We start from the raw sequence: 14871 nt of genomic DNA on the forward strand, positions 1-14871 counted from the left end.
GTTTGCCAAGGAGCCCTTGTTACTAGTTGGACTGTAGCCACGTCAGCAGTTGGAAACCGCCAGCCGCTCCAGGGGAGAAAGATGAGGCTGTCTGTGAAGAGGTGCAGCCTTGGAAACCCACTGTGTCCCATAGGTTCCTGCGGGCCCAAATCGACTCGATGGCAGTGGTTTGTTGGTTGGTGATGGTTGGGAGGCAGCAGTTAAGGAGCTCTTCAGGGACAATGCCCTTGAGTCTCTCCATGGGCTCACAGGTGAGGTATTATCATCTTCTGCTTGCAGGTAGAGAAACCGAGACGCACAAAGGAGACTCACCCCCACCCCCAGACAAGGAGGAGACCCACCCCCTACCCCCAGACAAGGAGGAGACCCACGCCCCACCCCCAGACAAGGAGGAGGCCCACACCCCATTCCTGGACAAGGAGGAGGCACACACCCCACCCCTGGAGGTTTGAGTCCATACTCAACCAAGGGAACAGAGGTGGTTCTGTGTAGGGCCCTGCCTCCCATGGGGGAGCGCTCAGCTCGATTCCTGGCCGATGCTCTTCATGCAAAGCATGCCCTCGCAGGCCTGCATGCTGCTGTGATGCTGAGCCGATCTGAGCAGCTCTCAGACTACAGTGAACTAGCCAGAAAAGCCAGGAGATCAACTGCTGGAAAGAGATCCAGTGAAGACTCAGGGGGTGGCTGTGGTCCCAGTGTCACCCAACGGGGCATGGCACAGGCCAAGGCAAGGCTTCATCCTACGGTACGCGGGTCTCCCTAAGTCAGGGACCCACTAGACAGCAGGAGACGGCAATACGATTTGACCCAGAGTGTCTGGCTCCAAAGCTCAGGAGGTGCCCTCTGGTGCTCTGTGATCTCCTGGTCAAGCCTAGACTGTACTGGGCCCCTGCTGGTCGTGAGTGCCGGGAGAGCAGGGGCTGAGGTGGGAGAAGAGCTGTCCCTGCTCCTGGCTCCCCTCTTGTCTTCCCAGGAAGTCAGGGACAGACGTGACTCCTTCCTCCCTCACCCTCTCCGCCAGGTCAGCAGTCATCCATCCAAGGGACCCTGGCAGTGGTCTCACGTCTTTCTGTTGCTCCTGGTGCCCTGAGCTTCCTGCCAAAGGGGAGAGCACAACTCACAGGTGAGGACAGTGAGCCTAGGGAGGGAACCTGAGTTGTCCCAGGTGTCACTGCTTGTTGGGAGGCGGGGACCTGTCTTCTTGGCCCATCAGGTGCTGCTTCCTACACTCGGGAGAAGATCCCTAGGCCTTTGAGCATCTGTCACCGGGCAGTGCCGTGGTGGCCGGCATGCTGTAGCGACCTAGAAGTCATGCACTGGGGTTTCCAATACCAGCAGGGGCACCCGTGATGGGCAGGTTTTGGCAGAGCTTTCAGCCAACGAGGATAGAGTAGGCAGAAAGGCCAGGCATTCCCCATGGAAAACCTTCTGGATAACTGAATATCCTCTGGGACTTTGGCTCCCTTGCTTGGGGTGCGTGCATCTGAGGGCCACCGTGTTGTTGAAGGGCATCGTGCTTGGTAAAATGGAGGGCCAATATAGGTGAGGGACCTCCCCATGGGGTGGGACGACAGAAGGGCCACCATGGGCCCAAACGTGAAAACGGTGCAGGACTGGGCAAAATGTCACCTTAAGGTGGGGCCAACGTTGCAGCAACTAACACCAATTCCAGGGACAGCCCAGGTTGTGACTCTTTGTTGGAAGAATGAATGATGAATGAACACATGGATTTGCCCACAATACATTTCTCTGCACCGTGCTTACTGAAGGCTTGCAAACACAACCCCTACCACTGGACTCTGAGTCCTCGTCACTGCCCCTTGTGTCCCTCCAGTGACCCTTCTGCCCTCTCATTGCAAAGCACACGCGGCTTTTCTCTACCAGCTGGCCGGTAGCTCCAGAAATCACGCTGAAAGATGGTGAGTTAGTTAATTGTGCCAGCCTGGCCGATAATCACATGTGGTGCTGGTTGAAAGGCGGAGGGATAAATGGGTGGTGAATCCTCGCCTTTCTAGTTCTCGGGTCTCTTGCTTTGTGATGGTTGCACCGGGTGCAGCTGCCTTAGCAGTTCCCTGCTTCAGCTTGCAAGATTGACTTCCTACAAGACATCCCCAAGGAGAAGCCGCATGGATCTATCCCAGTGCAGCCCTGGGTGCTGGAGCAGCCATGTGGAGACCCCTGCCAGTGCTGAGATGCTTACACGTTCACTGACTCAGCTTTCCTCCTGCAGTTGGCATTATTGCCTCTGTTTTATGAGGTGAAGGACTTTATGGACTGGTGTTGGGTATGGGTTAATGTTGGACTTGTGGGCTTGGGCAGTATTGGGTTGGGATGTTTTCGTGATGCACATTTTCTTTGCATAAAACTCTCTCTTATACATGAGTTGCTGTGGATTTGTTTCTCCAAAGTACCCAGACTAATACAGATGGCGATCAATCTTCTAGGAGGAGGCCTTCCCAATGGCATGTGCCAAGGTTCCCTCAGAGGAGAGAGCCCACAGTGAATGGCAGGGTGTGGGGAGGTGAGTGCGAGGCTCAGGAGCGGCACTGGGAATACAAGATCTCCCTCCCTCCCTCTCTCTTCATCTCTCTCTTTTCTTAACGCTCCAGAAGAGTATGTTAAACTTGGAGCAGTGGGGTTAAACATTAGCCCAGGGCTGCATCGGGAGCTGATGATACAAACTGTGGTCATTACATAATCGGGAGTCAACTTGAGACGATTAAGAGTGAAGTGGTGGAGTTTAGCCTGTCAATCAGGTCGCAACTTGATGACCTCACTTGGAGGTGCAACGGAGATAAGGAGCTCACTGGAGGCCAGATACACACATTCCCTGCGAAACATTCCTGTGGACAAGCTTCATGGAGCTATGCTGATGGAGCCAGAGTCCTGGAGCTGGAGGAGCCATGTGGAGACCCACTCCAGCGCTGAGATCCTTCCACCACCACCACCACCACCATACGAGTTTCCACCCGCTGGCCTGTGATTGTCCTGCATTCAGCATTATTACATGGCTGTGTGAGTCTAAAGAGGAATTTATGGACTAGGATTGGACATCTGGGCTGATATTGGACTTATGAACTTGATCTGGACTGGGCTGGATGTTTCTCAATATACAATTGCTCTTTTATATAAGGCTCTTTCTTATATACATATGAGTGTCTCTGGATTTGTTTCTCTAATCCACCCAGACTAACACAAACCCAGTAGTGTGTGACCCAGCTCAGGCACCACGGTTCCCGGGGGCTGTGTCCCGTGCCTGCAACCCCCACCCCCAAGCAGGGCCCTGCCTCCTGCAGCACATCTGATGGGGTTGGGGGACTCAAACCGGCAGCCTTTAGGTTGGCAAACCAAAAACCAAACTCACTGCCCTCAAGTTGATGCCGACTCATCGTGACACTATAGGGCAGGGTAAAACTGGCCCTGGGCGTTTCCTAGATCGCAACTGTTAGCAGGCATAGAAAGCATCATCTTTCTCCTGAGGAGTGGCTGGTGGTTTTGAACTGCTGACCTTGCAGATCACATAGCTTGACTCATGTGCAAACCCTTTACTCCACCCAGGGAGCTGAGAGGGGCACAGACAGGGGCAGCAAGGACAACCAGTGGACTGTGCCGGACGCCAGGCTACCTTGGAGAGGGAGGAGGAGTCGGCGTGTGAATTTGCTAGAAACCAGGTTCTCCTCTGTGTTTCGGGGGTGAGGGACAATAGGAGCCAGGTCTTGGAGGTGGGACCCCGGGGCGCACCCTGGAAAAACAGGAGACTTTGTGTGGCTGATATCCGTGGGTGCTGTCGTTAGGGGCAGTCAAGACGGCTCGTATTCTCTGTGGCCCTGAGCACAAGCAGACTGATGCACTGCCTGCCCCGAGCCATCCTCGGGGTACCTTTGAGCCATTGGGACGGCCACGGTGCCCATCCTTGGATACATTCACAGTCTGTTCTGACTCACAGTGACCCTAGAGGAATGAGTATGTCTGTCCCTGGGGGTTTCTGAGACTGTAACTCTTTACAGGAGTTGGATTGGGCAGGCAGTCCAGTCCTGAACTCTCCCAGCAGCCAGAGGTCCACCGAGGCCCAGCCTCTCAGCGCCTCACTGATCATCAGTGGCTTCCACACAGCAAGTCCCTAGGGTGTAGGACAAAGCTAGCCAGGCTTTGCCTACCTGGCTCCTTCTGTGGTGGAGGACGCTGGGGTGGGTGGGGTCCCTGTGGGCAGAGCATACCTTGCTGGGAGAATTCGCCTCTCAGATTCCAGATGGTTTGTGGTCCAAGAAGCCCTCTGGACCCCCCTTATCTTACCCAGCTGGGGAACTGGAGGCCCAGGAGGGGTTGGGGCTTGTCCGAGGTTCTGGAGCAGGGCAGCTGCAGGGTGGTGAGTCCAGACCTGTGGCTACAACGGGGGGCTTCCTGTTTGGTGCTCATCCTTGACCACAGCCCTCTACACTACAGAGCCCATGCCCCAAGCCCCTGGGTGTACCTGTGCCACCCAGACCTGGAGCCTGCCTCACGGTGGCCTGCCTGGAACCTTGGCTAGACTCTTCCCCTGCCGAGACCTCTTCGGGCACCATCCTGCTCTGTCCACTGGCTGCACACACTACTGAACTAGACAGCATCCAACACTCCACAGTGACCGGGATACAGGGCCACTCAGCCAGAGAAGGAGGGCTTTCCCACGGCAGTGAGCTTGGGCTCGCCAGGTGAACTGGGTCCCCCATCTCTGTGAGGGACTGCCAATCAGAAAAGAGGCATTGAGTCTGTGGGCAGGGGCTGTGGGGCTGAGAAAGAGACAGATGCCAGGCAGACTCAGAAACAGAGCCCCGATGTGGTGAGGCCATGTGCAACAGTTCACTGCCGACTTATACAGAAGCACAAACCAGCCTGTGCTTATCTTGCTTGTGGGGTAATGCAGCGTTGGTTACAGCTCACAGCTGGGCCTCCCCTGCCTCCCATGCCTCAGACAAGCACTGGGCCAGGCACCCTGCTGTGGGCACCCAGTGGCTCCCCACATCTGTGTATCCAGGGCCAGGTGTCAGGGACGATGGGCGAACCCCAGAAGGCAGGGAAGGGGACTCATGTGCCTACTAGGTACCTCGAGCCAAAGTCCTCTCTGCCACACCCTTCCATTTATTCTGCACAGCCAGGGGTGGGCACACGCCACCAGAGCTGCGAGGCTCTGCCGAGGGACTCGCCCTGCGGAGCTGGGTTTCCGCCCAGGTCTTCTTGTCATCCACACGGGCCTCTCTCTCCCTCCAGCACCGCCCTGCTCGGCCTCCTCCTGGGAGCAGCGCAGCCAGTCTCGGGCCGTGGGGGGCTATGGTTCCGTGGGGTTGGCCACTCTGCCCCAAAAGAGGATGTCCTGGGTTGTGTCAAGGAAAACGACCAAGAGGAAGGGCCGGTTGAAGCTCAGGACAAGCGGTTTCATGGGGGCGCTTTTCAGGGCGAACGAGCCTGCTGAGCCTGCCGCCGCCTTCGTGCCGACCTCATCCACGTCCAGGGTGGCCTTGTGGAAACTCTGGAGAGGGGAGGAGGGGACCCACAGGCATTAGTACCCAAGGGCACGAGAGGGCTCTGGGGACGGCCAGAAGGAACGGAGAGTTCTGGAGCTCAATGTACTGCCCGCAGCCACTTGGGGAGGTGGCAGTGGGATGTTCCGCCCTGGGTGGGTGGTTGGGACGGATGAGCTTTGCTTAGGGAACTGTCATGGCAGCCACCGTGAGTTAAACACCTACTATGTGCCTAGGGCTCTGCATCGCCATCCTGTTTGTAAGCATGCTGAGTGGGGTCATAGTCAAATGTCTACTGTACAGACAAAACCTCAGCACGCTTGGACTCCTTGCCACCAAGTCAGTGCCAACTCACAGTGACCATCTAGGATAGGGTAGAACTGCCCCCTGGGGGTTTCTGAAACTAACTCTTCATGGGAGTAGAAAGTCCCATCTTTCTCCCTTGGAGAGGCTGGTGGTTTTGAACTGCTGACCTTGTGGTTAGCGGCCCAACTTGTAACCGCTCAGCCAGTGAGGCTCCTTATTTTATAGATAAGGAACATCCCAGATGACTTAAGAGACAGAACCAGAGTCCACAGATGCCTTCTTCTAAGCTAGCAAGCCCTTCCTGATACACACCCCAGCCCAGCCTTGTCTGCAAGCTTCCTCTGATTGGCCCACTGTCTTGATCTCTCTTGGTGGGCACCATCTCTGGCGGTCCTGTTCTCAGTTTGACTTGGGAGAGCCTTGGGGGACATTGGGCCACCAACACCGAGCACCGCACCCAGCTCATGCTTGTGGGCAATTGGATGCACTCGGGGTCGGAGGCTCCCCAGGGTCAGGGGGAGCTCCCACCACCCAGCAGCTCCTCACCAGGGTCTCAGGGGTTGGAGAAGAGCCGCCACCATGATCACTTACTTTGGACATCTTGAGGTTCAGCATGTTGGTGATGCCGGAGAAGTTGGCTCTCTCTGAGAAGAGGTCGGTGAAGCCCAGCTTGGGCAAAAGCTGATCCAGCTCATAGGAGCCAGAAATGGAAAACTTGGGGAGCCGCAACTCTACCTTCTTGTAGAAATAACCCCTGAAAGGTGCACACAATGAAGCCATTGGAGTCAGGAACATGTGGAGATCCCAGCAATGTCTGCTCACCCGACTGCCTCTCTGCTGGCGCCACCTGACTTCTGTGCCACAAGCACCACTCCTCAGTCTGCCCTCTCACAGGAGCGCTCACAGGGTCATGAGCCCAGGCTTCTTGGGCCCTCAGCTCTAGGTCTTACACAGGACTCCCCTTCCCTTACGAGCTCATCCTCATCAGGGGTTGTTTCTGGGACGGGACCATTTGCCCGGACAGCTCTGAGTCTCCCTCGTTGGCCATTATCCATTTGTCTCTTGGTGCCTGTGGGTTTCCCTCACGCCCACTGGTTGCTTCCCTTGCATTTCCTCAACCGTGCGAGTGATGTGCACTGACCGTTCCCATGTGGCCTAGGGCTGGGGTCTTTGTCTTTGACCTGGCTGGAGAGGCTGCTTTTTGCACTCAAAGCCTCAGGCTGATGTCAAACTTCTTTGCCCCTTCTTTGGGTGTGTGGATGGAACTGTCTATGGCAGCTCAGCCAGCCATGTGACCTGAATTCCCCCAGGTGTAGTACGGAAGGAGATGCTCAGAAAGGAAGCATCGTCTAACTCAAGTGTGTGTGTGTGCAGTGGAGGACCAAGGTCAAGGGTCCAGGATTGTATCTACTCTTAATCCCCTTCTCTTGCCAAAGTAGCCTGATGAGAGCAACTCACATTTGGGAAGACAGATTCCCGCCTGCACAGGGAACCCATGGCGAGTGTCAGAGCAAGGGGGGGTCCTTTCATCAGCAAGCGATGGCATGCTCTTTAGGGACACTGACTTTCATTTAGAAGGAGAGAGGGGACCGTCCATTGGCATCCTCTCTTTCCACGATTACCTTTTGCTGAGCAAGTTGTTCCACCGCGCGAGCAACTCTGGGGTCAGAGCTTCTTCCACCAGCTGCATTGCCCCGAAGTCGGGGAGAATGAAGAAGGCCGAGGCGTCCCCTTCATAGTCCATCCGCAGCACCGAGCAGGGCAGATGCCGGTCGTGAAGGTACCAGTGGTGGTGCTCACTCTGGACCATCATGGGCACCGTGACGGTGGTCTGCTCGTCCACATAGAAGTCCTGGGGTCTGGTCCTGTATGCGGGGAACGGTTTCTCCCACAGCGCTGAGAAGAGAGCAAGAGAAGGAGGAGGGCCTTGGGGACTGTGACGTGAGCCCCCCGCCAGGAAGGACTCCTGGCCTTCGGAGTCACCCTAAGGCCATTCCAGGTCTCAGCGTTACTGCCTCTTCCGGCGCGGACCGGATCCCTCTGGTTTTATTATTTATTTATATTTTTAGGCTTTCTTTTTTTTTTTTTTAATCATTTGATTAGGGGCTCATACAACTCTTATCACAATCCATACACACATCAATTGTGTAAAGCGCATTTGTCCATTCATTGCCCTCATCATTCTCAAAACATTTGCTCTCCACTTAAGCCCCCGGCATTAGGTCCTCACTTTTCCCCTCCCTCCCCGCTGCCCCCTCCCTCATGAGCCCTTGATAGTTTATAAATTGTTATTTTGTCATATCTTGCCCTGTCCGACGTCTCCCTTCACCCACTTTTCTGTTGTCCGTCCCCCAGGGAGGAGGTCACATATAGTTCCTTGTCATCGGTTCCCTCTTTCCTACCCATTCTCCCTCTAGCACAGAATGTCGGCCGGTGTGTGAAGAGGAACATTGCAACCGAGCAAAAAGGGTGATCTTGCAAAGAAGAGAATGGTTGGGTCAGACACTCTGAGGAAAAAGAAGATGGCAGAGGGTGAGTAGGGGGGATGGCCTGCTCTCCTGAAGGAAGATGGGTGTGGCTGAGTGTGGGAGCCCACATGCAGAGGCACAAGGTCCTCGGGAGGCAAGAAGACGGTGGCTGGTTGACTAATCGGCCCTTGGCTTGATGACACTTATCACATTACACAGAGGAGTGGGGACAGAAGCTACAGAAGGAAGATAATCTTGGTTGTTTCGGAGGGTACAGGGGGGAGACCCTGTAGCCAGTAGAGGTGGGAGCGGTGAACTTCAGTCCATGAAGTTCAGGGAGGCCAGCTTCACAGGGGGCTTTTCCTTTAACCACATTCCGCTGTTGAGCACAGAGAGACAGGCACTGGACCGTGCGTTCATTTGTTCATTCATTTGTTTATTCATTCCTTTTCCCGTGGATAGGAAGGAACGAACATCTCAACCCAATACAATCAGGAATACGTGACACTCCAATTTCACCTCTTCTGAGAGTTTCTGAGCCCTATCAGACTCCATCCACCCACGTCCCTGTTTTAACGCATCTGTCAACGCATCCATAGCGAGGGGCAAAGGAATTTAGACCCCACTATACACATCCCCTCTTACCTTTAAAGTAGATGAAATTCACTAGCACCATTACGGTGTCTGTGCTGAGCTCGCTGACCAAGTCTGAAATCATGCCCCGGGTTTCCTTCTTGACGTGCTCGTTGATGAGCTGAGTCGCGCCCACGGAGTCCTGGAAGTTGGTGAGGAAGAGTTGGGCCTGGTAGAAGGCCCTGGTGTCGTTCTGAAACTTTGGAAGGAGGCTCATCCTCTCCTGCAGGAACAGGGCATTGCCCACGTGTGCCTCCATCTTCTCCTTGGCCAGGTTAACTGTGTTCATCAGATGCTGGAAGCTAGAGTGGATCTCAGCCTCAGGCATCTCCGTGAGGTTGAGGCCCAGGCCCTGGAAGATCTGCCTCTGGGTCTGTGCCTGGGCGCCCAGAGCCAGCATGACCAGGGAAGTGGAGATGCTCAGCGGGGAGAAGAAAATATTCTTGCCTGGAAACTCGGCGGCCATCAGTTGGTAGAAGCGTAAGGCAAAGCCTGTGTTGCTGGCGACGATGCTGGGGTGGGTGGAGCCATCCCCTGTGCCCGGAACCTTCTCATGGGAGCTGTTGGTACCACTGCTTTCAGGGTGCTCGGGGTGCGGCTGACCCCGAGAAAGGGCGAGCAGTGTAGCCAAGAGCAGGAGCAGGCGGACAGCGAGCTGCATCTTCTCGGCTCTTGGGCCTGTGGAAGAACAGAGCGTGCTTGGGAAGTCTCCCATGGAGCAGATACGCCTTACCTCCTGAGAGCAGGGCCAGGCAGGTCCCCAGAGAGGGGAAGTGGCACAAGCACTCTGGCAGAGCGGGCCTCTGGGGACCATCCAGGAGCCAGCACTGCACCCCTATGTGGTGACTGCGGCACAACTCATGACGCTGCTTCTGAACCCACCGAGTGTGGATTTGCGCCCCCGGCTCCAAGCTCTGAACCCTCTGTGCTCTGTTCGCATCACAGAGCAGAGGCCACAGAGGCTCTGAAGGGGCAGAAGCAGGGCCGCCCAACCAGCCGGAGTCCACGGCAGCAGGCAGGTCCTCCCGCTCAGCACAAGACCCATTCCAAACAAGAACCACGGTCCCCGTCATCGAGTCCATGGTCATCCTGTGGGTTTTCTGAGACTGTGACACTCTCTGGGGAACGGCGCTTTCGTCACCAGGAGCCTGCCCTGCTCAGAAAGAGACAAAGGACGGATGGGCCCCACGTTCACCCCCGCCTCCTCCAGTGGTTCTTCTCACCCCGACACCTCTCCGCCACCAGGTCTCAGCAGAGCCCCGTGCTCCTGGCTCCCCCTCTCAGCCCCTCCTCTGCTCAGCCCTCGGTGCCCACGGTCAGCGCGCTTTCCTCCGAGAGGGCCAGACAGGGAGCGCTGGCTCCGTTAGTCAGAGAACTTTAACCAGAGCGCCTTCACCAGGGGGTTGGAGCAGGCACGCAGCCACAACAGGGACGGGCATTAACCTGCTTCGCCGAGTCCCCGAAGGATTGATCGACACCGGGATTCGAAGGTCATACGTGGCATGCCATCGTCATGAGTCTTTGTGGGGTTGATTTTGCAACCACTTAAATATAAAATCTAACATTTTAAAAAAAGACACTGAGCTCACCGGAAAGGTCTTCTCCGTGATTTTGCTGCAACCACGGGAAGTGAGAGTGGGTCCGCAATGCCCCTCGGCATAGGCTGCTGACCGTTGCCCCTCAGTGGACTCTGACCGGCTCTCTCTCCCCTCCCCTGCCCTTGGTCATTGGAAGGGTCCCCCACAAGCACACATTGGACCTCTTCTGTCCACAGTCTAACCCTGCCCCCACAATGGCTTCCTAACGCAGGGCCAAGTGTTGGGGACTTTGGGCGCTTAGTTAGTGTCTGTGGGGACGGTGACTGGTGTGGTCTGGTTTATCCGAAGCTCCCCTGGTCTCAGCACCCAGAGTCCGGTGTCCTAGGAACCCTCTCCATCCTGAGCACAGCAGGAGCCCTGGTGGAGTCATGAGTGATATATTGGACTGCTAACACAAGGTCAGCAGTTCGAAACCACCAGCTGCTCTGCAGAAGGACAAGGCTCTCTACTCCCCCAAAAAACTACATGCACAGAAACCCACAGGGGCAGTTCCACCCTGTCCCATGGGGTCTCCACAGATCAGAATGGACTCAATAACCATATATGTTTTCTTGGGCCTTCACTGTGGCCCCCACATGGAGGCAGGGAGGGCCCCAGGGAAGCGTTACTTACACGGCACAGCAGCTCTGGGTGGCTCCGTCACAGCCCAAGCTCCGGGGACCTGGGGGCAGCTCAGGGCTTATCAAGCCCAGAAGGATTGGGAAAGACAGGGCTCACTCAGCTCCACTTGCTATCTCCCAGATCAGGTAATGATTAATGAGCAGAGGCAGAGTCATGCCAACAGAGTGGAATGCCCAGCAGGGGCCAGAGAGGGCTCCCCACCTCCACATCTGGGGAGTGCCTGGCTTTCAAAGCACCTGCTCCTCTTCCCTGAGTTCCCCTGGAAGCCCCGGGTGATCTCTCACTTGCCATGTGAACTTTGGCACACCTGTCCCCCATTCTGGGACAATGAAGACTCTGAGCATTGAGCCACCAACCGTCTGCTTGGCAGTAGTCTGCGCCCTCACTCAGCCTGGTGCCTGCAAGGAGCTCTAGGGAAATGCAGCTCATGGGAGCTCCAGTGTCAGTGTGTGATTGGCCTTGGGCAGCAGAGGGACAGCCTGTTCACCTGGTGAGGACACGGTGATGTTCCCTTGCTTCCTGCCATCTGCCCCATAGTGCAATGTGTCCACTTGGCCTCTGCATTCAGATTGGCCTCATGCCCTGCCCTGTCACCTGTGTGTCATCTTGGCACGCTGCTCTGGACCCCAGTGTCCTCATCGGTCGGATGAGGGTGGTAAGGGGTCATCTAAAGGGCTCAGGTTGGGGGAGTCAGGGGCTCCTCAAAAGTGATGACCGCTGGTTGGGTGCTTTTGAGGTTCCTCAAGGTTCCAAAAGGGAAGGGGGGGGGCATACCGCCAGGAGGAATCCTGGCTCCGAGTTTCTGCAGCGTAACTTTGGACAAGTTACTGGAGTCTTAGATTTGTAGGATGAGTGTGATAATTGGAGTTAATGTCAACTTGGCTGGGCCAGGATGCTCCCAAGACTTGATTAACAAAATGTGGTCTAATCAATCCAGAGGAGAAAAACAACAGGACCAGCGTTTCCGGGGGACACGGGAGAGGGGGACCAGGGAAAGGAAAAGGGGTGCCAACAAACCAGGGACAAAGGAGCAACAAGTGATCTAAAATCAATGGCGAGGAGGGCGAAAGATGCCTGCTAGGGCTTAATCAAGGGTAATGTAACCAAGAGGAATTACTGAAGCAGAATGAAGGCCGAATATGATAATGGGACAAGAGGAAAGTAAAAGGAAATAGAGGAAAGAACTAGGAGGCAAAGGGCATTTATAGAGGTCTAAAATTCAGGCATGTACATATGTAAATATATTTATATATGATGCTAAGGAAATAGATCTATGTACATATATTTATATGTTAAGTATTAAGGTAGCAGATGGCCTCCACTCAAGTACTCCCTCAAGGGAAGAACACTTGTTCTATTAACTTGGCATTATGTGATGCTCACCTTCCCGACATGATTGCTGAAGACAAATGTGTGCATAAACAAATATGGTGAAGAAAGTTTATAATGCCCGACTATCAAAAGATATAGCGTCTGAGGGTCTTAAAAGCTTGAATATAAACAAGCAGCCATCTATCAGGGAAGCAAAAAAGCCCACATGGAGGAAGCACACCAGTCTTTGTGGTCATGCGGTGTAAATGACGGGAAGAGGTGTCAGAAGTTCAAAAACAAGGAACCAAATCGATGCGAAGGGTTGTGGATGTAGTGGAGACCCAAACTCCACCTGTAAGATAGTTGGACAGTCCTCCTAGAAGGGTCACACAGAAGGGATGATATATCCAGGGTGTGGTAGAGCCATGGTGAAACACATCCCTACCCTCTGGTTCTTTAATATTTCCTCCCCCTTACTGTGAAGGCTTATGTCTTACCTCATTAATATTGTTAGACTTATGTATGTTCATTTGTATAATTAAGATCATTTGATGCAGGAATGCCAGGATGGATGACCCTTCAGGAACAGCAACTGGAGTAATGATTCCCTGTGGATACGGGAAGGGGGAGCCGATAGCAATAATGACTGTACAACCCCACTCGAGGGGCATGAATAATTTAATTGTAGGTGAATGGATATATTGGATGGGGTAAGATATGGCTATAAATATATATAATAGAATAATAATATTAATATATAACAATAAGCAGGGTTTCTGTGGGGGAGGGTGGGGGAGGGAGGCGGTAAAGGGGAGCTGATATTAAAGTGTTCAAGGAGAAGAAACTCTGAAACTGATTGTTGTAGCAGTTGTACAATGATGCTCGATCCCTTTGAATTATGGAAAGTTGGGACATCTGTGAGAGCGCCCAATAAAACGATTCATAAAAAAGGAAATAAACGAATAAAACTTCTAGGTTGCGCTATTGAGCTGTATGGAACGTGATGAAAGGCCAATGGAACTTGTCGTTAAAAACCAACAAATTCTATAAATATGAGGGTGATTGGAAAAACATTGCTACAAAACCACACAGCCGTTGATTAGACAAAGGTATCAGCATGTGGATAGAAAGACCTGTCGGAGGCGCTGAGTCTGGGAACAAGAAGCCGGAAGAGGCCAGCTCAGGGCTGGAGGGTGGTTGGGCACTAGCTTTCCCAGCGAAATCCTAGGGGAAGGGCTAGGGCTAGAGGGACCACAACACTGCTGGGGGGGTGGGGGGGTGGACCTGGACGGGGCACTCGCTGGGAGCCGGAACCCTACTGGTAATAGGTATAGATGGCAAGCTGTGCCTCTCTCTAGACATATAGATATTAGTACTGCTAGTCGTATACATATTTTTTAACTTACTGTTGTGTATTCTTAGGACCCCTGGTGGCATAGTGGTCATGCACATTGGGTGAGGCAAGGTCACCAGCCAGCGGCCAGCGCCTCAAACAGGCCGTTCTGTTTCTTTAAGCGTGGCCGTGTCAGAAACTCGGCCAGACTTCCATGAATTGGAATTGACCTGAGAGTAGCAAGGTTAGTTCAGAGTTCCATATAGTCTTGCTCTCTTTGCGCCTCTCGACTCCTTTCTTCTTGTAGTACGTGCCAAGTTTAGCTTCTGCCCAATTCCTGCGGTTTCAATTCTGTGATCTAACGTCTACGTATTCTTAGCACAAACCCCAGTCACTCAAGGTCTCTGCGCATCATTTTGTGTCTATATTGATTTATCATAAAGGGGTTCATAATTATTGTTGGGGGGGCTGTGATTATAGGCTAATAAAGTGAACTCTGACGGCTGAAAATAGCAGGTTTGAACATGGAAACCACAAAGGACCCCTGTCAGAGTCCTGACCCCCAGGTTGTTGAAATTCAGTCCATCTTTTGTTAGAGGTGAAATGGGAGGGGGATAGTGGCAATTGGTTTTGGTGTTTGAATTGTGCCTTTATCTCGGAAGGCAAGGGACCTTCCAAATATTGCTTCTAGGTCACGAAAGATGAGCAAATTTCCTCTGTTGCGGGCTGGGATCAGACCGGGTTCCGATCCAATTGCTGTGACTCACAGAGAGATTTTTGGAGCAAGCACGTTCTTTTCCAGAAAGACTTGCTTTGCGGTTCTCACCATGGCCACCTGGTCCTCTCGGTTGGGCGGGCTGGCCTTTACCCTCCCTCCCGGCGAGCCAACTCCTTATCACTGGGGAAGAGTTCACTGACCACAATAAATATTTAGAGTTCTGAGCAGGGGAGGGGAGTAGAAAGATCCCCAGGGAATGATGAGGGTGGACATTGGAGACAGGGCACGGTGCCCCAACAGGCTAGACTGGAAAACACAAGTTTTTCTTGCTTGGTATATTTTAATTTGTTCTTCGTCAGTGGATTGATGTTGTTGCTGTTTTGTT

At 53.8% G+C, this 14871-nt stretch overlaps 1 protein-coding gene across 3 annotated transcripts; it reads right to left on the reverse strand.

Moving 5' to 3' along the window:
- Positions 1-5102: 5102 nt before the first annotated feature.
- On the reverse strand, positions 5103-11206 carry SERPINA4 (serpin family A member 4). Of its 3 annotated transcripts, none has more exons than XM_045287829.1 (5): positions 11116-11206; positions 8918-9583; positions 7427-7700; positions 6396-6558; positions 5103-5506 (listed from the first exon to the last, which is right to left on the reverse strand). In XM_045287829.1, the coding sequence occupies exons 2-5, from the start codon at positions 9564-9566 to the stop codon at positions 5306-5308; spliced, it is 1287 nt and encodes a 428-aa protein (XP_045143764.1). In that variant the 5' UTR covers positions 9567-9583; positions 11116-11206; the 3' UTR covers positions 5103-5305. The 3 variants fall into 3 exon arrangements, with proteins under 3 accessions (XP_045143764.1, XP_045143763.1, XP_004699152.2); XM_045287828.1 differs by lacking the exon at positions 11116-11206 and adding an exon at positions 10349-10510; XM_004699095.2 differs by lacking the exon at positions 11116-11206 and having other exon boundaries at positions 8918-9864.
- Positions 11207-14871: the final 3665 nt, after the last annotated feature.

This window comes from Echinops telfairi, unplaced genomic scaffold (assembly GCF_000313985.2).
Source record: "Echinops telfairi isolate 266 unplaced genomic scaffold, ASM31398v2 ScPeMD7_18;HRSCAF=68, whole genome shotgun sequence".
Lineage (NCBI taxonomy): Eukaryota > Metazoa > Chordata > Mammalia > Afrosoricida > Tenrecidae > Echinops > Echinops telfairi.